The 27966-nt window shown below is 43.7% G+C and overlaps 1 protein-coding gene across 2 annotated transcripts in view; it reads right to left on the bottom strand.

Moving 5' to 3' along the window:
• Positions 1-27966, bottom strand: part of LOC120940974 (chloride channel protein C-like) — a 226564-nt gene that overhangs the window by 185509 nt on the left and 13089 nt on the right. The window contains exons 3-6 of one of the 2 annotated variants that reach the window (XM_040354173.1): positions 8493-8651; positions 5729-5858; positions 3992-4072; positions 318-493 (exon numbers count right to left, since the gene is read on the bottom strand). In XM_040354173.1, the coding sequence (XP_040210107.1) occupies positions 318-493; positions 3992-4072; positions 5729-5858; positions 8493-8651 (546 nt within the window). The remainder of the gene's footprint in view (positions 1-317; positions 494-3991; positions 4073-5728; positions 5859-8492; positions 8652-27966) is intronic. The other variant, XM_040354174.1, reaches the window with a different exon arrangement.

The following is a 27966-nucleotide window of genomic DNA, read 5'->3' as shown; positions in this document are numbered from 1 at the left end:
GAACCGGACATAGGCGGATGTCTATGACAGCATTTGTATATTCCTCAGAATGTATTTACTTATTTCACTCCTTGTATAATCTCTAGAACTTACTTATTCTGAACAACTTCACAGAACATTGGCATTTCACAGAAACCCTCAAAATAAACACAATGACACACAAACCCTTGGCCCCAATACTGAAACCCAAGCCACCATTTTAACCCATACATCCACCTTGTAAAGTAACTCTGTCTACCTAATTAAAGCCAATTAAGGTGAATAACTTTTGTGAAAATGAACAGCCTAGCAAACTACCATAATATAGTTCCTCTTACCCAACATGAATCATTGGGGCTTCTGGGCCACAAAAGAGTCCTGCTGATACTGCTAATGCACATGACAAAAATGATCCAAAAAATGTTCTTATATTAAAGATATGCTTCAGTGATGCTCCATTTAAGTACCCAATGACTTCAGGGAGAGCACTGGGTGACCCAGAAGGACATAAAAACTGAAAGAGAAATAGGGGGAGAATATTTTATCTTTTTTTTTTAATAGATAACATCTTTGCTTTTGTTTACAAAAGAACATTACTGAAAATCATAGAAAGTTTACTGAATAACTTATTTCTGGGGTCTCCAGAGAGTTTGCCATGCAATTACATGCTGATCATACAATATTAGACTCACAAAGATTTAACACAAGAATATCGATTTTTATTTTACCCATGTGACTACAATTTTCAAATCCCATTGGAGTCTGAAAATAACTGTCCCTTTTTTTAAATGAAGTATTCTAATTCAATAGATTTGTGAATGTTATTTGAGGGAGAGAATCTAAACCAAAGCGACCATCAGTCTTAGTATACACAGTGCTTTCCATTAAAAGAATATGTTGTTGTTTTGTATATTGTTCTCTCTTTAATAAAAACAGGAATATGTGTATAATCAGCAGCTGATAGACACACAGAGAATCGATACTTTTAGTAATCTGTTAGGCCTTGTACACACGATCAGTCCAAACTGATGAAAACGGACTGATGGTCTGATGGACTGATGGACTGATGGACTGATGGTCTGATGTGCCTACACACCATCGGTTCAAAAACCGTTCGAGTCCAACGCAGTGACGTAAAACACAACGACGTGCTGAAAAAACGAAGTTCAATGCTTCCAAGCATACGTCAACTTGATTCTGAGCATGCGCGGGTTTTGAACCAATGCTTTTGCGTACTAACCATCGGTTTTGACCGATCGGTCAGGCGTCCATTAGTCCGATTTTAAAGCAAGTTCTAAAACTTTGGTCTGAAGGACAAAAGTCCGATGGGGCATACACACGGTAGGTTTGGACTGATGAAACTGAACTTTAGTCCGTTTTCATCAGTTTGGACTGATCGTGTGTACAAGGCCTGACTGTACGAAGGAACCAGCAGTGCTATTTCTTTATCTATAACAGTATAAGATCATTGTGGATTTGTGTAAAGCAGCTGCAGCTACTTGTACACACTCAATCTAGGGGGGGGGAGCTCTGTGCTGGCTGTACCTCCACCCACAGGAACACCCATAATTTGGGCTTCAAAAGGAGGTGAATCTACAGCCAGCATATAGAGGCATTTTTAGAGCCCAGAAGGGCCACCAATCAGAACAGGACTAATGTTTATGCACTTGGTCCCCTGGGAAGTTAAATACATTTTAAAAATGAATGATAGATCCTCTTTAAATGTTTATTTATAACAAAAATAGGGTAGTCAAGCAACATTATGGCAAGTGCTCCAAGGACATGCTGTGGTTAAATTACATTGTATTAAAGTGGTTCTAAAGTCTAAACATATTTTACCTTTATGTAATATTAAAGGTATTTTTTTAACTAACAAATGTTTTATACTTACCTGCTCCGTGTATTGGTTTTGCAGCCCCGATCATCTTCTTCTCTGGTCCCCATCGGCGCTCCTGGCCCCTCCTCTACTCGGAGTGCCCCATAGCAAGCTGCTTGCTATGGGGGCACTTGTGCATGCTTGCTCCATAAGACACACAGAACGGGGCTTGGCCATGCCCTCTGCTTCTTCCTTACTGGCTGTGATTGACAGCAGCGGGAGCCAATGGTTCCCTCTGATGTCTCTCAGCCAATCAGGAGTCAGAGATCTGGGAGAGCAGCTGCTCTTGTGCATATTACTGGAGCCTCAATTGCAATCGGGCTTGGGTAAATATCTCCCACCTAAAAAATGGGAGTCACAAGCTGGTAAAAGGAACACTACATTTGTATTTTAATTCCTTCGAGGAAATCCGCCTCTGCATTTTACCATGACATTTATCTTCTACACCTGGCTTATCTTCAAGTTAAATCCCATGGCTTTGTGCCTGCAAAAAAAGGCAGGTTCATTGGTTTCGCAATTTAAGCATTGGCTTTCGTCTGAACCTTCTGCTTCATCAGCTACATCATCAGGGCATGAGAGAAATAAAACGTGAAAGAGTGATAAAGTCCTATTTAGAAGCTCTCCATATAATATGATTATCTAGTTCACTGATTGATTCAAATTTTTGCTTGTGTCTGATTTTTCAATCTGAATACTCACCAGTACCACTTAGTTCTTACAAGCATAACCCAAAAATGATGAGCCAAACTACTTAATGAAAAAAACAGCACCTGAAATAAGTGCTCAAAATAGGATTAAAATGACAATGTCACCACTGGAACAAAAAACACACCTGTAAAAGAAAAATTGATATACGTAGCTTTTCCTGTGTTTTGAAAAAATACTGTTTTTCTGCTCCCCGATGCTGCAAGTATTACATTTTTTTAGGTGTGTAGAATACTCGCTCTTGCTCTAACCCCCATGGTTCCTCCTTTAGATTATATGTCTCTTCAGAGCAAGAATCCAATTCATCCGATGGCTGAATTCTCGCAGCGGACTTTCAATACATTGCAAACAAAAGCATACGTTCTTTTTTTAGGGCTGTTACGGATTAAAATTTTCGTGTTCGATTAATCGATTTATTTTTTAATCGACTAATTTCGAGCCAACTACTTTTAGCTGATCTCCTTGCATTGCAACTCTGCATTAGTCAGTGGTAAATGTGGTATACACTATATACAATCACCCGACACTAGTTAGTTTCCACAATCCATGACTTAACTTCACAGTTCACACAAATACGTTTTAAATTCAAACTGTAGCACTGATGTAAGTCATTTTTTCTTATTAAACTTTAAGAAAAACTTAGAACGTTAGTTTAACTTTAATTATAAAACGTATCTAGTATATTGACTGTCAGTCACTTTATAGTAGGCAAATAGGCATCACTTTAGCCAGTCACACAGACATACCAGATTGTTTAAATTTTCTGGAAGCAGACATGATCGCATTTTATTGACAATATACCCTGAAGAACTGAACAGTCTTTCGCACGGAACAGATGTTACCGATACACAAAGAATTGTCTGCACAAAACTGCTTAGGACAGGAAAACAATGGTCATTTTTGCCCCTTTCCCCTGATGGAGCCTAATGCATCCTCCTGCTCCACAGATGCAAAGGTATCTCAATCCAATGAGTGCAGTTTGCTCGCTTCCAGCAGGGTAAGTCTGTCCAGGCTGTCCGGTGACGTCAAGTATTTTGATCGATCAAAAGAATTTTGATCGATCAAAAATTTAAAGATTAATCAAGGAATTAATCTTTAATTTCACCAGCCCTAGTTCTTTTACAGGTGGGCTTTTTTGTAAAAATAACCTTGTGGTGAAAATGTCAGTTACAAAATCTCTTTTTTTATGTATGGGAAATGTATAAATAATTTAGAAGATTGAGACAAATATCAAGCACCCAGGTGAAAACTTGGTGCAAGTAATTGAGGAGTATTTAATTGGAAACACTTGTTTGTGGCATCAAACTGAGACAATATTGCAGAATAATGATACAGGTTGCCATGGGCTCGATTTTATTTAAGTGTGTATCTCCACAGAATATAATAAATGTTAATTATGTCTGTTATTTCTTGATTAGAAATTATACTAACCAATATAAGGTTTGATGCACAAAAGACCATACCAAGGCTGATCCCAAGAACAATCAGCCATGTTGTTAAAAAGTCCTCATGCTGGAAAGATAAAAAGAAGGCATGTTTAGTCTTATAGTCCACCTAAAGCAGTATTAATACAAACAATTTAAATATTGCCATTTACCACTCCTTAGATATAATGGCTACATACATTTTTGCTTCCCCTGTATTTTCACCTTATGATCTGGCCAGTAAAACACTTCCTGTCCCCACTCCACTGGGGGAGCAACATATATATCTTTGGGGAGGTAGTGTTGGATGCACTAGCAGATTTAGATCAATTTGACTAACAAAATAAAAGAGGAACTCTAGATAACACTTTAAAAGCAGTTAGAGCAAAATTTGTTTGTATGTTTCTTATAAAGGTTTTACATAAATGAATAAAGCTGACCAGTGTAAGCATTCCTATTAAGCCGCGTACACATGATCGGTCCATCCGTTGAGAACGGACCAATGGACCGTTTTCATCGGTTAACCGATGAAGCTGACTGATGGTCCGTCGCGCCTACACACCATCGGTTAAAAAAACGATCGTGTCAGAACGCGGTGATGTAAAACACAACGACGTGCTAAAAAAAACAAAGTTCAATGCTTCCAAGCATGCGTCAACTTGATTCTGAGCATGCGTGGATTTTTAACCGGTGGTTGTGCCTACTAACGATCGGTTTTGACCTATCGGTTAGGAATCCAGCGGTTAAATTTAAACCAAGTTTGCTTTTTTTTAACCGATGGTTAAATAACCTATTGGGCGCACACACAATTGGTTTTGACCAATGAAAACGGTCCATCAGACCGTTGTCCTCTGTTTAACCTATAGTGTGTACGAGGCCTTAGTGTTGAATGGATAGTCTAATTTCGAAAACTGCCTCTTTTACCAGCTTTTTCTGGTAAATTAAGTTAAAAATAACAGACTTACTGGCTAGTTCAACAAATGAAAATAAAGGAAAACTAAAAAAGGAACCTAATGCAGGCAAGGAATTGGTAAGTTGCAATATGTTACATTTTTGGTTTTGGGTTTATTACCCATTTAACTAATATAATAATATAACATGCATGAATATAGGAATCTGTAGATGAACTTTTCATCCAAAACAATAGTTGCATAAAAGAAAGTGTATTTGCTGTCAATGTTGGGGTTCTTTACAGTATGTGGAATGCTTGGTACATGAGACATGTTTTTTTGGGCCACACACAGCCATCTTACTATGTCATTGTCGAAATCACATATTCCTTCATTGTGGCAATTGTTTAAGAATTTAATCTGAATTAGGCCCTGTTTTCCTGTTAATAAAGGTTATTTTTCCGTATGTATTTGGAAGCCAAATACTTATTAGTATTATAATAAATACCAAAAGCATTGGTCTTTTTCTAAATGTATTTGGCGTGGCCTTCAGTAGATGTCAATACAGTCTCTAGAAGTATTATTTCACTGTATTCAGTGAAGTCACCAGGCACTAACGTTTTTTCAAAAAGTTCAGCAGCCTATTGCAGAGGAACTACAAAGCTCAGAAGATCATGGGTGACATACTTGGTGAACTTGGAGATCAGCAACAAGGACTTGGAAAAAAAATCTGCCTGAAGGTCTGCTTTAACAAATTTACTTAGAAGTGATAAAACCCAGACACTGAAGCTGGAAAAAATAGAATTCTTAAGTGAAAGAATACTTTATTATTCTATATTATTATATCCACTCACCTTGATATAGTGTTCAACAAGCTCCCACTTCCTTTCAAAAAGAGTATCGATAATTTGATGCATTAAGAATCCCACTATGCCAACCACAACTCCAATAAATGCCATCATCAGCCAGCGATCCCAGTCTGAACTGTTAGAATGTGAAAAGTTATTGATTACTGGCGTGTCTACAGGTGGGTTTAACAGATGTGAAAGTAATATCAGTAGTAGTATAGACAATACTAAAACAGCTGATGTGCAGCAGAAAAATGTCTAACCATACATGGGTAGTTGTATTTATTTAAGTAGCACACTACCTGTAATCATGTGCAACTACTACGTAAAAAGAGGTTTGACATGCTTTGCAGCAGCACAATATTTAAGATAGCCCATTTGGGTGTACAGTATACCAAAAAGCAACAGTTAGTGCCACTATTTGATATAGTTATAAACATATGTTTACACTAAATCTGCATCTTACAGTGGAACGCGGGTGCCAAATGGGGTCCTGCAGACACGTCCTCCAGCTTATTTGCTTTACCTCTGTAATGACTTTCTGTTCAAAAGTGTCAATAGACTATGAGGGCACTCAACAGTGCATTGCGAACTAGAAGCTATCGGCCACAGTGGAAGACAGAACTTGTAGTTTCTTCATTCACAGATTCCTATGACTGAATGATGCGACTGTATGAGCGGAGGCCTGCAATAAACCGCCGATGTTGAATGTGACAGCGGGTGCAGGGGAGAAGAACCCCTCGTCCACTGTCATGGGGAGGGGATCGCGGGGTGTGGTGGGGAGGTTATTGAATGCTACACATTATTATTACAGGTACTTATATAGCGTCATTTTACGCAGCGCTTTACATATATATTGCCCTTAAAGTGGTTGTAAACCTTTACAGACCACTTTCACCTACAGGTAAGCCTAGATTAAGGAACGATGCAGTCTTCTGAGCATGTGCCGATGTATTCGGCGCATGCGCACGCTGTGCCCTTTCAAGCGGGGGTCATGCCGTGACTGGCGGCTCCCACACGCATGCGTGAGAGTGATGTCACGTGACTCCGGACAGTTACAGAGCCGGAGTCCGTGGCACCGGAAGGAAGAGGGGTGAAAAATGGACACTTCCAGCCAGCGAGGAAATCAGGGACATCGCAGGCTTCGGTTTCAGGTAAGTGACACATAATGGGCTACTATGCGATGCATAATAGCCCATTATGCTTTAACTTTGCAGGGAAACAAAGAAGAAGTAAAACCCTCTTTAGGGAGCTTAGAATCTAAAGTCCCTAACTCATATTCATATAAACACATACAAGGGCCAATTTAGGCAGAAGCCAATTAACCTACCAGCATGTGTTTGGAGTGTAGGAGAAAACCTGAGTACCCTGAGGAAACCCACTCAGGCACAGGGCGAACATGCAAACTCGAAGCAGATAGTGCCATTGTTGGGATTATAATGGATGGGTGTAGTACTGCTAGGCAGAAGTGCTAACCACTTAGCCACTGTGCTGCCTAAAAAATGCTACATGTTACATACCTTAAATATGAGTGTTATATGTAACATGATCCAAAAGGTGAGCTTACCCTTTAAAGAATTGATTAGGTATTATTCTTATCAAACTGTTATTTAAAAAATGGTGCTAACATTAACCTCAATACATTTTATGCCAGTAGGGTTTCAGAAATACATTATAAAACGGAATCAGGTAGAAAATATACTGCAAGCCTGCATTCAGACCTTAGCAGAGCATGAGCAGAACATGTTCCCGGTGATTATTATTTATTATATTTTTATTTAAATTTTTAATCACAGAAATTTACAGGAAGAAGAGAGAAAGAGGAAAAAATAAAATAAATACAATTAATAACATGGAAATGTACAATAGAGCACATAGGTGCCTTACGTATATGTAATAATAGGTTTATGGCTCTTAAGGTAGATTGCCATAGAAAATGTTGAGATAAAATTGCAAATATACATTAAAAAATGTAATACTGAAAACATATTAAATGTAGAGAAAGAACGTTAAAAAAATATGGGCCTGTCGACAAGATGTTCGATGCTATATAGAGAGATAGGGGTTTTTGAGGTCAGTAGGGAAATTCGAAGATAGTAAGGTTGCAAGATCAGGGCTTTCCATAAAAGATATCAGAATCAGTTTTAAAAGGTAAAAAGGGGATTTTTCGTTTCTTTTTTTGTGGCTGCCAGGGTGGTAATTCAGAGATAATGAAAATGCCAGTGCATACCCTCAATAACAGAATAGATAACCAACTTGAACAACTTTATAAGAATGAAAGAACTATTGGCGCAGTTACACAACCAATATTCTAATTTCCAGGACATATGGATTCCCTGGATATCTTTTATGGTTCCCGGTGATTTTGAAGCATTTTTTGTGTGTTTTACGGACATGTTTGCAATTGCGTCACGCTTAGGATGGTTGTTTCCTGGGCTGAGCAAGGGGAGGAGTTCTTCTGGACAAAAAATGCACATTAAAAACTTGTGTTTCATAAGTATTCAGGTGATTCATTAACTCTTTGGTGCTAAAAAGCTTAAATATGGCAAAAAAAGCTCATGTACTTTTCTGAGTATTGGGCATAAAGCGTAGCCCCCATGAGCATGCAAGTGTGAACAAGGACAATTAGAAAGAATGGGATTCTGCATAGTCAGGCGTAGGTAAATAAGCTAAAAAAAATAAAACACTGAATGAAAAAAAATGAAAATGTATACTTGCTAGCAGTTTAAGAAGGCTTCAAGTATCAAATCTAGGTTAACATTTGAATTACCTGTGTGGATTTTCCTTTAGCCATGTCTTATAGACTTCACTGTGTGAGGGTAGATAGTCCAGGCTTTCATGTGTTTCCTGAAGATCTTTTTTCTTGTGGTTCACCTTAACAGAATTGTGAATTTTCCCTTCTTCTGCTTCCTCATCCTTTTCTTTCCTGCTGAGTACCGAAGACATAATCACCAGTTGTGTTATTCCTGGGGAACACTGTGTATTGTTGTCTTGACCAAGCTAGTGCAACTTCATGGAGACACAGAAGTCAGAATGTGCCTCAAAGTCATCAGTGAAACAGAGATTAATTAGTTCTCTTGTCATGTTATGAACACAAGTTAAGTGTTGGGATTGGCTACATTTGTTTTATGATAATCAGGGTACTATACATTTGAATATAAAATAGTAATTACAAGGATAATTAGTGGATTATACAATGGTAACTATGACACAACCTTTGGCTTTATAGTCTACCCACATTCTCCAGCATTTATAATAATTGATTCCTGATATAGTACATTTATTTTCAGAATAGGAGCGCAAATCCTACAAATGTGTTTTTATTTTCTAAGAGCGAATAATTAGGTATCTGTGAGGCCTCATTCACACTGGCAATGAAATAGCGCATGCATGTTTACTGGTCTTCCTCCCCTCTCCCCGCTGAGGCCCACCATGGGCATCCCAAGAGACCAAGAGTGGCACCAGAGCTTTGTATACATGGTGCAGGGGATGAAGCCACCCAAGTTACTTCCACTACAAAGCTGACAGTCAGCTGAAGAGAAGTAAACAGACTCTTGGCCAGGATTCAGTTTACAGGAGTGTACTGTCACAGACTTAGTAAAATAAAATAAAGTTTACTTTTTTTAACTGCTTATTTCATTGCCCTCCCCTCTCCAACCTGTAGATGACAGGACACCATGAGCACTTGGGTCTGTTCTCTACACACGCACAGGGATGGACTGGCCATTGGGACTACAGGGAGTTTCCCGGTGGGCCGATGGCTCAGTGGGCCGGCTTCAGTGACAGCGGACTGCCACCCCCCTCTGCTCCTCTGTCTCTCCCTTCCCACATCGCTCACCTCCTCTCCCTCCCCACAGCGTTCACCTGGGGGAAACAGAGAAGCAGGGGGAGGACCAGAGGGGACGAAAGAGGAGCATGGGGGAGGGGACAGACAGCTGACTCAACAGCTATGGCCTGGGAGTTTCTCACTTCTGCCTAATCTTGTTCCATAAGGGGGGCACGGAACTGATTCTTTGCTCCGGGTTAAATAATGTCTAGCTTCCCCACTGGTACTGCCTATAAAAGGACCAGTACCAGCCGTTCTACTTTAATAAAAGTAGAACGGCTAGTAGCTAGTGAAGGGGGAGAGGGGGCATGGGTGGCTGGGGGGGGGGGGTGCGGGAGTTGCCCAGCTGCCATGGGAGAGACCTGTCAAAGTGGGCCAGTCTCGATGAAGTCCAGGGCCAAATTTCTGTCCCAGTCCAGCCCTGCACACGCATGCATAGTCCACTCTCTCTTGCAGCTCAGAGTTCTTCTAGAGTGAAAGAGAAGGGACTGCACGTGCATGAGTAGGGAATGAAGCTGAGTGTTCATTTATGAGTTTCGGGAGCCGCACATCCAACACATCCAATCCTAATCTGCATGGCATAGAGGGAAGTCTAGTCAACACGATATTAGAAAAATTATAAATATAAAAATGTAGCGCTGGTGGTTAGGGAGAAACTTCAGTATCTCACTAAGTACATATAGTCACTGGGTGTGAGACAGTAAAAAAAATAAACAAGAAACCAAAAAGTGAATAAAAATAAATGTGCTAATGAGTCCACATGTAAAAAGAAAAGGAAAGACAATGTATGTCCATCAATATGGCGTGTAGGTAAACCGTGAAGGAAATAAACGTGTAGCCACATAGATCATCATGGAGAAAATTTCTTACGACTGAATGAAATAGATGGAATACGCTTACCAGCACCAGTGGATCTACCTGTCAGCGACAGCAGATCATGTAGGTATGGGAAATACAATCGACTCGGCTTGTCTGACGACTGAGTAGTTAGGACCACAGACTTGGCCGTTAGGACCCAACAGTCCTCGGCTAAAGACCCTGGATTGGATTACAGAAGCATGATGGGACAACTCCAATGCCCCAGTTGAAGTCCCACTTGGACGAAACACGTAGGGATTGTTTTTTGGAGTTGTCCCACCGTGCTTCAGTAACCCTTTCGGGGGTTCCTCTCATCACTCGTTGGAAACAGGGTGGATACCCTGCGAGCTCTGGTTTGTTCCTCCTATCCAGGACATCATCCATCCAGGGTCTTCAGCCAAGGACTTTCGGGTCCTAACAGCCAAGTCTGTGGTCCTAACTACTCAGAGTCGTCAGACAAGCCGAGTCAATTGGATTTCCCATGCCTACATGATCTGCTGTCGCTGACAGGTAGATCCACTGGTGCTGGTAAGCGTTTTCCATCTATTTCATTCAGTCAGAAGACATTTTCTCCATGATGATCTATGTGGCTACACGTTTATTTCCTTAATGGTTTACCTACACGCCATATTGATTGACATACATTGTCTTTCCTTCTTTTCTTTTTACATGTGGACTCATTAGCACATTTATTTTTATTCACTTTTTGGTTTCTTGTTTATATTTTTCACTGTCTCACACCCAGTGACTATATTTACTTAGTGAGATACTGAATTTTCTCCTTAACCACCAGCGCTACATTTTTATTTTTATAATTTTTGCAATTTTTGTCACATTGTTGTGTAGCAGCTTTACTCACTTTTTGTTTTTTAGATAAGCGCAATATTTACTTTTTTTTATAAGATATTAGAAAAAAGACTGAAAGCCTGGTGCTAAAGAGATGCAGAGTCAGGAGGCTGGTACAGTACTGTAAGTGTATTTGTACCCGATACAAGAGAAAGCTTTATGATACATTTTGTTACTGATGAAGAATCAGGCCTTGTTCACATGGGTATACCGTATTTATCGGCGTATATCGCGCACTATTTTCCCCTTAAAATAAGGGGAAAATCAGCTGCCCACAGCTGCCCACAGTTAAAATTGATGCAGCCAGACTTAGTGGGGGAGATTTTAACTTACCCCAAATTTGTGGCAGTATTGAATTGTAAGGCCTCGTCCACACGACCGAGAAACTCGTCGTAAAAGAAACATCGTTTTCCTCAACAAGTTCCTTCTCAGGCTTGTCGAGAATCTTGACAAGCTTTCTTTGCGTACACACTTTCAAGACAAAATCTCGTTGTTCTCAAACGCGGTGACGTATAAAGGGGAAGTTTGATTCCACTGGCGCCACCCTTGGGGCTGCTTTTACTAATCTCATGTTACTGCGTGTTAAGTAAAAGTTTGGTGAGAGACGATTCGCGCTTTTCAGTCTGTTACAGCGTGGCAAATGTGCTATCTCCATTACGAACGCTACTTTTACCGAAGGTGCGTTCCCGTCTCATACTTTATTCTGAGCATGCGCGGGTTTCTAAGCATACACACGAAAGTGTTTCTTGTCATAAACCAGCCCGATGAGAAACACGACGAGGAAATTGAGACTCCCGACGAGATAAAAGAGAACTTGTTCTCTTTTTTTCTCGTCGAGATCCACGACAGTTTTCTCGACGAAAAACATACACACAACCGTTTTCCTCGTCAAAAAAGCTCTGCCACCAAGTTTCTTGATGGATTTTGTCGAGGAAAATGGTCGTGTGTACGAGGCCTCAGTCTGTTAACTTGCTGCACATTTTCACTGGCAAGTTGTACACTTGCAGAGCACTTGAAGCATAAGTTCTAGCTGACATTTTCCAATTTGTAACAAATTTGCGTGGCAAGACTAGCAAGAGCAAAGTTGCAGTGGTGAGTCTACAGCAAGAGCTCTGCAAGTATACAGCATGAAAATTCAGCCACAGTGACCCCTGTGGTGGGATGACTATTGCACATATATATACTGAACCAGAACTTGCAGCAGACTTGCAGAATGTTTGCAAAAATAAATCTGGAGTTCAAACTTGCAGCTCATTTGTTTGCTATCTGTGAGCCTTTTTCACTTAAATGGGTCATATTCTATAGTGGTAATGCCTCCAAATGCGACAGGAAGTAAAATGTTTGCTGTGGCTGCAAAGTACCGCATGCAATTAACCCTGTCTGGCTACGTTTGCGGCTTAAAGGGGTTGTAAAGGTAAATGTTTTTTCACCTTAATGCATCCTATGCATTAAGGTGAAAAAACATCCGATGGTACCGGCCCCCCCGAGCCCCCGTTTTACTTACCTGACCGTTCAAAATTCCCGGGCGCGTCCATGTGATGTTCTCGGGTTCCCAGCCTGGCCACTGATTGGCTAGGCTGGGCGGATTGATAGCAGCGCAGCCATTGGCTGGCGCTGCTTTCGATCACAGCGGATGACGCGGCGCGCTGGGGGGCGGGGCCGAGTGATACAGTCAGCGGCTATGGCCGCTGCTGTATCACTGGAACGCGCACGCAAAAGCTTTCCACCATGCGAGCTCGCTCGCATGAAGGTAGAAAGCTTTTGCGAGGAGGAGCCGAGACAGCCGCCGAGGGACCCCAGAAGACCAGGATCGGGGCCACTCCGTGCAAAACGAGCTGCACAGTGGAGGTAAGTATAACATGTTTGTTATTTTAAAAAACTAAACATTTTGACTTTAGTGTTCCTTTAAGGGGGGAAAACGGGGGGCATTAAAATCACAGCTCAACTGTATATTTTCTAGTGTAAACCAAACCTTATAGAGTAAGGATGAAAAGAAAACTGAGATATAGTCATGAAAAGGTAAAATACATATTTTATTGCTGTATCCTGTCAGTCTTACTGTGGATGTGAACTATTATTCTGTCAGGTTCTATTGTAAAAATGATTTTCTTTACCTTAAAGTATTTACTCCCTGCGGTGACCTAAAGCTTGTGCCTCAGGCATAAACATGCATTTCCCTCCATGGATTTGTGTTAACAATCCTGTTTGATAATTCATGGCAGAAAAAGTCTCAAGAAATGCTTCTAGTCAAAAATCTTTTACTGACTGGAAAAATCTGTACGCTGTGTAGATTTCTTAGGGATATGAAGATGTAAAGATAATTTTTTCACAGATATTTTATGTTTTCTGCTGACGTGACTGTGTGTTGTGTATAATACCAGTATTACTTGTTCTATCTAGATTCTTAAGACATCTTATGTGCATATCTACATATTTACCATCAATCTAGAAAGGGCAGATATCGTGTGTGATAGCTCCAAAAAGTCCCAGAGGCCAAGCAAGCCTATTCCAATCTGTTCTGGTCATATGTAGGTATACAAGACTGGAATGTACCGTAATGATGGTTGCAATGACACAGTTCTGCACAGTTCTTCAGTATAGAGCAGTGGCGGCTGGTGCTCAAAATTTTTGGGGGGGCACAAACAAACTGAAAAAAACCCCATTAATTGCAGCCTCACTGTACCCATCAAAAGCAGCTATTGTGCACATCTAACGCAGCCACTGTGCCCATCAATTGCCGCCAGTTTGCCCCATCAATTGCCGCCAGTTTGCCCCATCAATTGCCGCCAGTTTGCCCCATCAAATGCTGCCAGCTTGCCCCATCAAATGCCCCAAGTTTGCCCCATCAAATGCTGCCAGTTTGCCCCATCAAACGCCGCCAGTTTGCCCCATCAAATTCCGCCAGTTTGCCCCATCAAATTATGCCAGTTTGCCCCATCAAATGCCACCAGTTTGCCCCATCAAACGCCACCAGTTTGCCCCATCAAATGCCACCAGTTTGCCCCCTGCCCGGCACTTACCTTTCTCGGGTCAGCGCCGTCCTCCACGCTCCCTCCGAGTCCTTGATGAATTCTCCCATCCTCTTCATGTCATCTCTGCTATGATTGGACGTCTGATAGGCATCCAATCACATCGCCTGTCGCTTCACTCAGGTGACCGGTAAGCAGACCGGTGGACCTGATTGGCTGAGAGAGTTAGGGAAGCGTGTACTAACACAGCACTGTGTAAACAGCGAACGCACAGCAGTGTGCCCGCTGTTTAACAATTTGGAAGCCTAGAGCCCACAGGCAGGGCCGGCACTAGTGCAAGGCAACATGGGCACTTGCCTTTTGGCGCCAGCGCCGACAGGGAACAGGGCAGAAAATTGACCGAGACAGTCGCCCACCCGATCGTAGAGTGTGCCTGTGGGCTGCCGCTGTGGGCGGCATCTGAAGGAGTCAGGACGAGTCCCCCCGGTCCCCGCAGCGGTGCTGACCTGTGCAGTGAGTCACTCTGTCAGTCTCAGTTTGTGACAGACAGTCTCACTGTCTGTTTCGTCCTTGGCTATGCGGTGGCGGCGCCTATGTGAGGGGACCAGTGGAAGGAGCCGAGTGAGAGCAGGGGGCAGGGCCAGCAAACACAGGAACTGGAAGGTTACAGGTGAAAAAGCTCTGTGGAAGGTAGGAGGGCATTTATTAAATACCTATTTATGTGTGACTGCGAGTACTGCTTATTATACTGCTTGCTGCATTTATATGGAGACCCTCTGTAGGGTGAACACATGGAGAAAAGAAGACAGAGAAGGAGAGATAGAGTAAGGGGTAAAGAGATATGATGGGGGGGGGGGCTGTTAGAGAAGCTACACAGAGACAGAGCATAGGAGATGGGGACAGAACAGAGGACGTACTCTGCATGTGTGCGTGCTGGGGGGGCGGAAAAATGCACCTTAGCCTGAGTTGGCAATAATCCTTGCACCGGCCCTGCCCAAAGGCTCTAATCAGGAAGCCTATTAGAGCCGACGGCTCTAATCAGGCACTTCCAAAACACCCCCACCGCTGTAATTTAGATGGCCAGCGCTTGACAAGGGGCCAGTCACCTGAATAGTGTGCCCACTATGGAAGCACCGCCACTGGAAGAGAGAATAATTCTGATTTACTAAAAGAAAATTCACAAATGGCAAGTCAAATTGGCAATTTAGAAGCTTTAAATATCAATATTGACCATGAAAGACTGAAGATTTAATCGAATTTCTAACTTTTTTTTCTCCTTCCTCCCATGCAATAACATACAAAAAGAAAAAACAGAAAAATCAGTTTTCCTATTTATCAAAACTGCAGTAAGTAAAAGTCCATACAACCATTAACCTTTCAAATATACAGTAGTTTTCTGCAGCACCATAGAACACGAAAGTGGTTCTAAAAACTCAAAATTTTTTACCTTAATGCCTTCTCTGTATTAAGGTAAAAAATGTCCCAGTAATTATATCACCCCCTCAACCCCCTGTATACATTGCTGAATCTTGATCCAGCACTGTGCCCATCTGCAGTGGCTCTCTTCTCTCTCTCTCTGCTCACAGAGGCAGCAGCAGAAGCCAAAGCCTTTGAGCAGAGAGTGTGGGGCAAGGCCGGGCTGAGCTGCGCTGTGTGTGTGTCAAAAGACGCACACAGCCTGGTTCAGGATTGAAACAGCTTATTATTGAGGTGCACTGAGAAGAGGAGGAGTCTGGAGAGCCGGTAGGGGACCCGAGAAGTTCAGGGGCGCTCTGTGCAATACAATTACACAGAGCAACTAAGTATGACATGTTTGTTATTTCCCCCCCATAAAATTGCCTTTAGGCTCAATGTAAACTTGTGTGACTTGACACGCCACTTTGGACATCATAGTCGCCTGACAAGTCATTCCCCATGATTTCCAATGAAGGCCATTCATATATGTGCAAACTAAAGTTGCATCGACTTCAAAGTAGTTTGTGCACTACTTTGACTTTCATGCAACTTGAGGGCCATATACTTTAATGTTAACCCTGAAGTTGTTGACGTCACAGATCTGGTGCTAGGGGCATGTTGTCGAAGCAAATCGGAACACCTTCCCCCGAACCCCTACATCACCATGAGGCGAACATAGAAGGGGAGGACTCCCGGTATGCATCGCAGCCCCCGGGACTGAAGAAACCACAGCCAGTCCAGACAGCTCAAATCACCTCAGGATATGAAAAACATGAGATCCTTGATATAAAGTGTATAGCTGGACATATATGTGTAAAGTGAAAGATATACACTCCACATGACTTATCCTATATCATAGCCCATAAAAATATTAGGGGAACGGAAAGAGAAATCATCACACCTGTATTGGTGCTGTAAATAAATTGTATCAAAATGTACTATCCATGGGCGCATGCTTCCATCCCTAATACACTAATGGAGAAAATAAAGGTTTTCGGGTCTTTAAATGAGGCACAGGACATAAGAGTCAAATGTCTCCACCCCTAATTGCGAGAATAAATAAGGGGTTGGGACTTTAAATGAAGCTGGAAAAAGCAAAATGAACAAAGTGTGTGTCAAATGTATTATTTAATATAATAATTAGGGCGTGGCGAGGATTATCAGCAGCTGTTGTCTTAACCCAGGTGTCACCGCTCTCTGAGCTGAGCTGGATGATTATATGCTTGTTACAATTGTTGTCCTTGTAAGTGTACATCTTAAAGGGGTAGAGTGTTCTTTCATAAACATTTTAAAATGGAATTACGCTATGTGCATATTTGTTTGTCAGGAGTGACATTTAGATGAGCTGACTACATCCCACATAGAGGATCTCGTATGAGAGGAATGGAATATATTTCAAGCGCATAGGCGTGCGCACAGGGTGTGACAGGTGTGCCTGGGTGCTCCCTAATCACCCTGTGCTGGGCAGATTCCCCCAGCTGCTTGGCTACAGAGAAAGGGATTGGGTAATCTCTGTCCCCAGTCTCTTTCTTTGTGTCAAAAGTGAGACATCAGGGGCCTGTTTAGACCCCTAATATTTCACCAAAGCCCCCAATGGGGAACCTAAAAATAAAAACATTAATAAAAATGACTGTATAAAAATATTATAAAAAATAAATGCAATTGTAAAAATGTAATAATAAAAAAAATATAAAAAAATTAACTACTGATGCCAACCTCTGCCCTACTGACCTAGTCCACTGCTCTACCGATGCTGTACATTGCCCTACTGCCCCTATATATTTTTACACACACACACGTGTGTTTGAGCTTTGGGGTGCACACCCTAATGCAATAGGCTGTGCACACCTATGTGTAAGCGCATTATATACAGTTATCTGGTGAGTTCAATACCATAGGGGAGAGGACTCACAAGGTGTGGTGACGAGATTCTTGGATGGAATTGGAAGTTTTTTTCACATAATCTGTATTTTATGAACTATTTTGGACATTCAATGATGCCAATTTGTGACACATATGGTGAGAAATATTAGGGATCGACCGATTATCGGAATCAGGCACAAACGTACCCGATATTATCGATATTGCTTCAAGGGGTTTTACCGGGGTGATGCTTGCAGTTGCAGGCATCACCCCGGTACCGTTCTTTAGAGCGGACGGTCGGCTTTATTTTAATAACAAATGATGCAACAAAGCAGCCGCTCAGCTGTTATTACAATGTACCCCATACTCATTCACATAGGGTAGGGGTTGGGATCTGGGGGCCCCCTTGTTATTGGGGACTTCCAAATTCCGATAAGCCCCCCGCCCGCAGACACCAGCAACCAGCGGCCGCATCAACATGGGGACAAGGTGGTTTGGGGTGGGGGGGTACACTGAAGGGCCTGGTATGGTCTTGGAGGGGGAACCCTATGCCATTTTTTTATTTTTATTTGGCGTGGAGTTCCCCTTCAAGAGCACAAGTTGCATGCCAAAGTCGGATCAGTTAAGACAATGATCCAACTTCAATTATATTCAATGGGTTGAAGTAGGATCTAAGTCGGACCAAAATATGCAGAAACCTTTTTCAAAGTCGGACTGACTTGTGTCAGACCAGTTAAGACGGCTCTCATAGGGAAACATTGATTTATACACGTCATGCGACATGTCCAATGTCTGAGCGTTTGTCATATGGGTGTGAACCCAGCCTCAAAGTGAATGTAAACCCTCTCCTTTACCCAGTGAAGAGAACAGCCTCAGATAAGACACGGCGATTAAACAAATCTCCCTACGTAAGTTTTACATGCATATCTGCTGTCTTCAGCTTTATATGTTCTTTAGAAAGTGCACATCATGTTAGAGATTTTCTCTTCCTGTTCCTAGGAGTGGATTCTTGGCATACAGCCAAGACAGGTGATTGAAGGAAAAGCACCCCCCCCCCCTCCACATAGGCAGAGACTTGCAGAGCTGTGCTGTGACAAGACAAGCTCTCTGCTAATCTATTTATAGCATGTAGTCATAGTAACTGCCCGCACGCCAGAGGAGATGATTCACTCCCACCACTCCACTTCCCTTCTCGGCTGTGAGTGACGTCATGCAGCACCGGCTGGTCCGGGCGCATGCGCAGCTCCTTGTTTCCTTGCAGCTCCTTGCGCCGCATAGCGGGACGCTGCAGTGAGGCTTGGACTTCCATCCCACTCCGGCTCATCGGGTCCCGAAGTCCATCTAGTCACACAGGCCGGGAGAGGAGGCTTAAACTTGGTGTATATGTGAGAATACTTCTTTGATTATGATTTTCTACCTTTGAATTTTTAACCCTTTCCCGTCCATGCTATAGCCGAATGACGGCAATTGCACAGACCTACATTGCTGTCAATAGACTCCTCCCCTTTGCACGCTCCCCACGCACTCCCTGTGAGGTGTGCGCAGCGCGCTCTGTGATCACTGAGTCAACGAGACTTGGGTGATCACAGATCAGAGTATGGGGCAGATCCACTGGGCAAAAGATATTTTTAATAAAAGACTTGTCAAAAACTGTCTACTGTATTTTTTAACACTACACTACTTTTTTTTTGGTGAATGGGTAGGGGTACAATGTATCCCATACTCATTCACATACGGGGGGCCAGGATCTAGGGGCCCCCTTGTTAAAGGGGGCTTCCAGATTCCGATAAGCCCCCGCCCACAGACCCCGATAACTACCGGGCAAGGATTGTCGGGACGAGACACCCTGCCCCAAAGCACCCATCCCCCCATGTTGAGGGCATGCGGCCTTGTATGGTTCAGGGGCGGGGCGCTACGCTAGTCCCCTCCCTTTCCTGACCTGCCGGGCTGTATGCTCGGGTAAGGGTCTGGTATGGATTTTGGGGGGACCCCACACCAAGTTTTAGCACAGGGGTCTCCTCCAAAGCCATACTAGACCCAAGAGCCTGGCATGGACCTGGGAGGGACCCTACACTGTTTTTTTTCTCAATTTATATTTTTTAGCCGCCATTTTTTTTTTTACATTCAGCAAATTGCAAATTGCGTCAAAATCGCGGTAAAACCCTGGGGCCATTGAAGTTTATTACATGCAAAACGCTGCATTTTGCAGGAAAAAAAGTCCCTGACCCTTTCCAAAAACGCAGAGGCACAAAGATGCATTGATGTGAACATGTGAAAATTTCCTGCATTTCTGCAAAATGCAAAATGCTCTAAAAAACGCACAAGTGTGAATAGAGCCTAAGCAAGTGGTAATCAATAAAACGGTATAATACTAGGACAGCTGTGCGCTCTCCTTCTTTTCCTATGTTTCAGATTTCAGTCCGCCACCCAGTGGATCTTTGAGAGAGCTGCAACACCTTGAACCAAGAGAACTTTTATACAGACTGTTATCTCAGGCCCCGTACACACGTCCGAGGAACTCGACGGGCAAAACTCATCGTTTTGCTCGTCGAGTTCTGTGTGAAGCCGCCGAGGATCTCGGCGAGCCAACTTTCCTCATTGAACAACGAGGAAATAGAGAACATGTTCTCTATTTGGCTCGACGAGGAACTCCTCGGCTTCCTCGGCCGAAAGTGTACACACGCCGGGTTTCTCGGCAGAATTCAGCTCCGATCAAGTTTCTGGCTGAATTCTGCCGAGAAACTCGGTCGTGTGTACGGGGCCTAAGAGGGGTGTCAGTGGCATTTGCACTGATGTTTTTTTATGTTTGTATCTATTTATAGCAACCTTCCTCAACACAAATTTCAGGCTGGTTTTATCTTGGTTGACAGAGAACTTGTCAGAAGTCACTTTAGTCAATGAGAGCGGTCTTAATTAGCACTACTGAAGTCTCTCCGACTTTAGAAAAGGTTCCTGTACTAATTCAAGGCAACTTCTATGATCCTCGTTTTAAAGTGCTTGTTAACCCACTTCTACTAAATGCTGCCTTCCGCTCTGTACCATTATAAGAAGTTTCCCTGTGCCTGTGTTCTGTAAAAAATCTGCCTGATTGTACCTGTATGAGCGCTGCACCCGGCGCTCAGCTGATTTCTCTCCTCCCTTGTCTCTCCAGCTTACAGTTGCATTGGGCGGGGCCGAGCCCTCCCGCTGACGTCAGCCGGGGAGGAGGGGGAGAGAGGAAAGAGAGAGAGACGCGCTTCAGCTGAGTGGCGGGAGTGGAGCTTGTAAGAAAATAAATGGCTACACATCCAGGAATTTCCGATGCCTTTTATTGTTCAAAGTGGTAACACCAAAGACACCAACACAAGGTCACGTAGACGCGTTTCACATAAAAATCTGAAAAATCAAAAAAATGAATATAGATACATATAGTGTAAAGAGAAAGAAGGGTAAAAACCTTAGAGAATATAAAAACATTTGTCTAATATGAGCATGTATGTGCATGCAGGTGCACACACATGAATGCACACACAAGAGACATACATGTAAAATAATTTATTCCTCCATGCAAAAGACTACTCCAACACTATGAATGCATAAATACATTCACCCATGTATACATCATAGAAGAACTACCTCCATTTGGACGCTTGCAAGGACACATATGTCCCAATACGATTGTAAATATCATATGGTCATTTGATACAGACCCTATATACAGGTACCATACATGCGATAATGTCCACTTTGGTCCAATTCGTCCACACAAAAGTACATGGAGATAGTAGGAAATACTTAAGGCTAAATATCAAAAAAAATTAAATAAACAATAAAAATTAAAAATCATTTAATGAATACTCTCTTATAAGTAAATCCATAACCCAGACAAGGAACCAACCATCATCACCGGACTCTATACAATAACGTGAAGACGTAATGATACAAGTACTGTTTAATGGGAGTGGAACTCATACAGGTTCCAGAAAACAGGCACAGAGCGGATGGCAGCATTTAGTAGAAGTGGGTTAACAAGCACTTTAAGAGGGGAGGGGAGGACACAGGAAACACAGACACGATGTCAGGGCTCAGCAGCCATGATTATCATTGTCTGTTTGCAGAGAAGAGGGCATAGCCGGGCAGGATCAGCTAGGTTTTTTAGGGTATACCGGGGGCCAAATGACACAGCACAAGCGATGTGCTGTATACAATGCTTTAAGGGAACAGGATCTGTTTTTTTTTGGGGGGGGGGGGTTAACAAACGCATTAATTTAAGTGATTTGGATTCGACATTACAGGAAGATTACCCAGGCATTCCCTGAAGTTGCTTCAAAGTTGCTTCAAGTCACTTCAAAGTCACTTCAAGTCGCCTGGCAAAGTTTCGCAACTTTCAGGTCGCGGCATTGTGAACCGAGCCTAAAACCTGGAAGATGACTGATTTCTATGCAGAGCGGCACCAGATTATTGCACTCTTCAGTTTTAGTAAATAACCCCCATACTGTGCAGCCTGAGAAGCAACATCTAGCACACTTGGAGGCATCAAAATATCAGCTGCCATAGCTCTGCAAGAGAGCATGGATTGGAGTCACCATCCACTGGGCTGGGAAGGTATCTTTCTACTTCTTCTATACATTGCTGCTACATTTTTGTTTGTTTTTTTGTTTTTTAGGTAGTGCCGCTGTCCTTTTAATTTGTATGAGCAGCTTTGACTTTGTTGAAATGATTGGTGATAGAACAGCTGTGCTGACACTGAATATTTATGTGGATGCTGCCATACACCTAGCAAAGCAGCATCTTCCACTACATCAGGGGCGGATCCAGGGGGGCAATGGGGCAATTGCCCCCTCCGAGAATGCCGGTGACAGCGTGGGCTGCTCAACAGGTGACAGCACAGGCAGCTCCGTGGGTGACAGCGCGGGCGGGCGGCTCTGCGGACAAGAGAGCGGGTGGATTTTTCGGTGAGTGGGCAGGAGAGAGAGGGAGGTAGCTGGGCGGCTCGGTGTGTGAGCAGGGAGCCAGCAGGCAGGGGAGCAGAGAGATCACATCATCTCTCACCACCCGGCGCCCACCCTGCATCCCTGCAGTTCCGCCTTCTCTCACTGTGCAGGCAGCCGTGGGCAGCAGAGAGATTACATCATCTCTCTGCTGCCTGACTGGTAATCTGCTGCCTGACTCAGTCTGGGACACAGCAAGAGACCACCTTAGCAGGAAAGTGACACAGCAGGTGACAATCCACAACGTGTGGCAGATGACGTGGCTAGTGAAAATCTGCATCCTGTGATAGGTGACATGGCAAGTGACAATTCACAACTTGTGGCAGGTGACGTGGCAAGTGACAATCCGCAACGTGTGGTAGGTGGGACATGGCAAGCGACAATCTGCAATGTGTGGCAGTTGGCGTGGCAAGTGACAATCCACAATCTGTGGCAGGTGATGTGACAAATGACAATCCGCAATGTGTGGCAGGTGATGTGGCAAGTGACAATCCGCATCTGGTGACAGGCGACGTGACAAGTGACAATATGCAATGTGTGACGTGGTAAGTGACAATACGCAATGTGCGGCAGATGACATGGCAAGTGACAATTCCGCAATGTGCGGCAGATGACATGGCAAGTGACAATCAGCAATGTGTGACAGGTGACGTGGCAAGTGACAATCCGCAATGTGCGGCAGGTGACATGGCAAGTGACAATCAGCAATGTGTGACAGGTGACGTGGCAAGTGACAATCCGCAATGTGTGACAGGTGACGTGGCAAGTGACAATCCGCAATTTGTGACAGGTGAAGTGGCAAGTGACAATCAGCAATGTGTGACAGGTGACGTGGCAAGTGAAAATCCGCAATTTGTGACAGGCGACGGTGGCAAGTGACATGCTCAGGGCTCCCACTGATTCTGCATTATGGTGAGTTGAACTATTTCATTTTATATTACAACTAGCTGAATACCCGGCGTTGCCCGGTCTTCCTATCTTAACCTTTTGGGGAGGAAAATCAAAGTAATATAAATATACCCATCTTTTATATAAGGGTGTAGGTAAGGGTTAATTTAACTGTCATATATTTTTATTTGGCATATAAGTAATATGTGTACCAGGTATTATTGAAATATCTCCAGGCGTACAGAAGTTATGTGGGAACATACATTTCCCATTGATTTGCATGGGACTTTAAACAAAAACTCCGACCCTCACAAATGGGGGTAGTTAAGGGATAAATTAACTATCCTATAGTTTAAGTGGACATATAAGTAACATGTGACCAAATGTTATCGAAATATCTACAGCCGTTTGTAAGTTATGAAGTAACATGTATTTCCCATAGAGTTGAATGGGACTTTAAAGAAAAACCCTGACCATGGCAAATGGGGGTGGGTAAGGGTTAAACCACCTATCCTATGTTTGTTGCTGACATATAAGTAACATGTGTGCCAAGTTTCATGTTAATATCTTTAGCCGTTTGGATGTGATGCTGGAACATACATACATACATACATACACACACACACACGTTGAGTTTTATATATATAGATGTAATGGAATAGTAGTGGTAAAAAAGTCCTTGTGGATTTAATTAACCTTTTTGTTGGTTTATTTTCCTTTAACCACTTCCCGCCCGGCCTATGGCCGATTTACGTCCGGGAAGTGGTTATGAAATCCTGACAGGACGTTCTAGAACGTCCTGCAGGATTTCATGCCGCGCGCGCCCGTGGGGGCGCGCATCGCGGCGATCGGTGATGCGGGGTGTCAGTCTGACACCCTGCATCTCCGATCTCGGTAAAGAGCCTCCGGCGGAGACTCTTTACCACGTGATCAGCCGTGTCCAACCACGGCTGATCACGATGTAAACAGGAAGAGCCGCCGATGGCTCTTCCTCACTCGCGTCTGACAGACGCGAGGAGAGGATAGCCGATCGGCGGCTCTCCTGACAGGGGGGGTTAGCGCTGATTGTTTATCAGCGCAGCCCCCCCTCGGATCGCCACACTGGACCACCAGGGATGCCCACCCTGGAGCACCAGGGTGGGCAAAAAAAAAAAATGACAGAAAAAAAAAAATGACAGAAAAAAAAAATAAAAAAAGCATAAAGAAAAAAAAAAGATGCCAGTCAGTGCCCACAAATGGGCACTGACTGGCAACCTGGCAAAAATCAGTGCTGCCACCCCAGTGTCCATCAGCGCCACCCCAGTGTCCATCAGCGCCACCCCAGTGTCCATCAGTGCCACCCCAGTGCCACCCCACAGTGCCACCCCACAGTGCCCATCCATGCCCAGTGCCCACCTATCAGTGCCCATCTGTGCCACCCATAAGTATCCATCAGTGCCGCCCATGAGTGCCCATCTGTGCCGCCTATGAGTGCCCAGTGCCGCCCATGAGTGCCCATCAGTGCCGCCTATGTGTGCCCATCAGTGCCGCCTATGTGTGCCCATCAGTGCCGCCTATGTGTGCCCATCAGTGCCGCCTATGTGTGCCCATCAGTGTCGCATACCAGCGCCGCCAATCAGTGCCACCTCATCTGTGCCCGTCAGTACTACCTCATCGATGTCCATCAGTGCCATCTCATCGGTGCCCATTAGTGCCGCCATATCAGTGCCCGTAATTGAAAGAGAAAACTTATTTACAAAAAAATTAACAGAAAAAAATAAAAACTTAATTTTTTTTCCAAATTTTCAGCCTTTTTTTAGTTGTTGCGCAAAAAAAAAAAAAATCGCAGAGGTGATCGAATACCACCAAAAGAAAGCTCTATTTGTGGGGAAAAAAGGACGCCAATTTTGTTTGGGTACAGTGTTGTATGACCGCGCAATTGCCATTCAAAGTGCGACAGTGCTGAAAGCTGAAAATTGGCTTGGGCGGGAAGCTGCGTAAGTACCTGGTATGGAAGTGGTTAAGAGGGAGTGTCCTATGCCTACATACGTTTGCAAGTAGGTGTCCCTCATTCCCATCTAAAAATGTTGGGAGGTAGGGCTATATAAGAAAATAGTTCTCTGAGGACCACAAATGTCAAAACTCAGACGCTTCTCATAGCACTGAATGTACCTGAGGCATTACAAGCAGGGCCTTAGGTGCTTTCAGCATACCAAGAGGGGGGAGTGAGTGTAAACATTTGTATTCTCAAAATGAATTATTTGAATTCTGCACCTGCTGCTAAAAAATGCATTACATAAGCTTTAGAATGGCAACCACTTCAGTCAGATCTTCTACAGTAGATATGGTCTGAAATCTAGGCGTTGCTATAGATTACTTCCCCTAATTTATTATATTCAGTTATTTGTGCCTGTGTTATTATATTTTCATGAGAACAGTAGCAACAGAAAAACAGGACCGTCCACATGGAGGCCTTTTATTTCTAAGCATTATTAGTAAAATGATTTTGGGGATCGGAACATTTGCTGAGGTAAATCCCCTAGCCTGACCCTTCTAGGTGTTCAAGTCCTCTAAATGTAACACTGCCCAAATAATTTCCTGTATATTAGATTGTAATTATAACACTGATGTGCAGAAAACAGTCCTACAATGCCATATATTATGTTACACGCTATCTGTACGATCAGTTACAGTGTGTTTACTGTAAATAATAAAATTACTATTTTGCATCTCTAAGTAATAAACCCACAGGTGTGCTTATGAATGACAGAAGCTCACATTGTGTGCTTCCCAAAGGGACAAGCAATTGCAGATCCCGGAGGAAAGCAATGAGATCTAGGGTGCATATCAAGGCACATACACTGTCATGCCCTGGGTTGTATTGGTACCCAGCGGGTTATTTATGGTTCAGTCTTGTCTGGGGTTGGTGCTAAGTCGTTTTTAGCTGTACTTTACTGCCTGCCTTCAGCTGCTAATATGTTATTTTGAGGGGACAGCAAATTTACACTGTTATACAAGCTGTACACTCACTACTTTACATTGTAGCAAAGTGTCATTTCTTCAGTGTTGTCACATGAAACGATACAATAAAATATTTACAAAAAGGTGTGTGTATATATATATGTATATGTGTGTGTGTGTGTGTGTGTGTGTGTGTGTGTGTGTGTGTATGTAGCAAGTACTTCTCAAGACTGATCAAATCTATTAGGGTAAAGTGACCAGATTTTTTAAATGAAATCCGGGGACATATTTTTTCTTTACTAGTAATGGCGGTAATCAGCGACTCTCTGCCCGTCGCCGCCCGCCTCACAGCCTCTCAAGTCTTACTCTCCGTGCCCTGGGTACTACTGAATGGGGAGCGGAGGAAGATCACTCCGCCAGGGAAGGCAAGGAGACAGGCAGGTGGCTGGCCAGGACTTGAGCCAAGGCAGAATAACATGCGAGCGGAGCTGAATGGGCATGCGCCCGAAACTGAAGAAATATTCCCCCCCCCCCCCCCCCGACCAGCACATGATCCTCAGAAAGGGGCACAGATAATGGGAAAAATACAACCCCCTATGCTAGTAGGCACGGCGGAGCAGGGGTGTGATATTAAAAAAAAAAATTTAAATTCTGCACTGGCTGTCTTTGAAATTGCCCCTGCCCCCTATTAAATCCAATCTGGGGACAAAACCAGGGACAGACTTGGTCCGGGGACAGTGTCCTCAATCAGGGGACTGTCCCCTGAAACTGGGGATGTCTGGTCACCCTATATTAGGGGGCAGCTGTCTGCTGAAGCAGCATGGGCTTTTTCACCCTCACCCCTTTCTCTCTTCAAACACAGACTCTCAGAACTGCTTGTTTGTAAACTCCCTATTGGAGGTTGTCTGTAAACTTCCTATTGGAAGAGCCTGAGCCAATCATCAGACAGCAGCAAAGGCCTGTGGAGGAGGAGGAGATAAAAAGCAAGAGGATCTAGGCCAGAGCCTCTTTTTGCCTGCACCCTATCAGGAGAGCATCTCCTGCACTCTATGTGTGTGTGGAATCGCGGCCTACCAAGGGGCACACAGCCTGCAACTCCAGCCCAGAGTAACAGATTGTTCATGCAGCTCCCTGCCCAGAGGAACAGACTGTCCATGCTAAAGAAGGACACCCTGCAACAGCTCAAGGACTGAATGCCACTGCGACACACCTGCATCTAAGATCCATCGATCGCTCAGGGGAGGACCACTGACTGTGTACAGGATTTGGTGAGGGGGCTTTGCCCAGGAACCTTTAATGCTTTTCATAGAATACCACATCCAAATATTATCCACAGAGCTCCTACATTTCCGGTGAAGATAATAAACGCAAAGCTTTGCCTCCAGGACATTACCGCTGTTGCTCTTAACCACTTCCCATCCAGCCATCGACTATTGACGGCCACAAGGTGAATCTACAATGCCAGGAGGCCGTATATTGATATATATCAATATACGGCCTCTGGCCTCCCGCCACTGGGGGGCGCGTGCCTTCCGCGTCACTCGGGGCCGATGCGCGTGCCTGGCGGCCTCCGCCAGGCACCCGTGATCGGCAGTCACAGGGCCAGGCACGCGCATCGGCACCTGAGTG

This window comes from Rana temporaria, chromosome 5 (genome assembly GCF_905171775.1).
Source record: "Rana temporaria chromosome 5, aRanTem1.1, whole genome shotgun sequence".
Lineage (NCBI taxonomy): Eukaryota > Metazoa > Chordata > Amphibia > Anura > Ranidae > Rana > Rana temporaria.
Note: the sequence above shows the minus strand (reverse complement) of the source record. Positions and strands in the feature narration are given on the sequence as shown.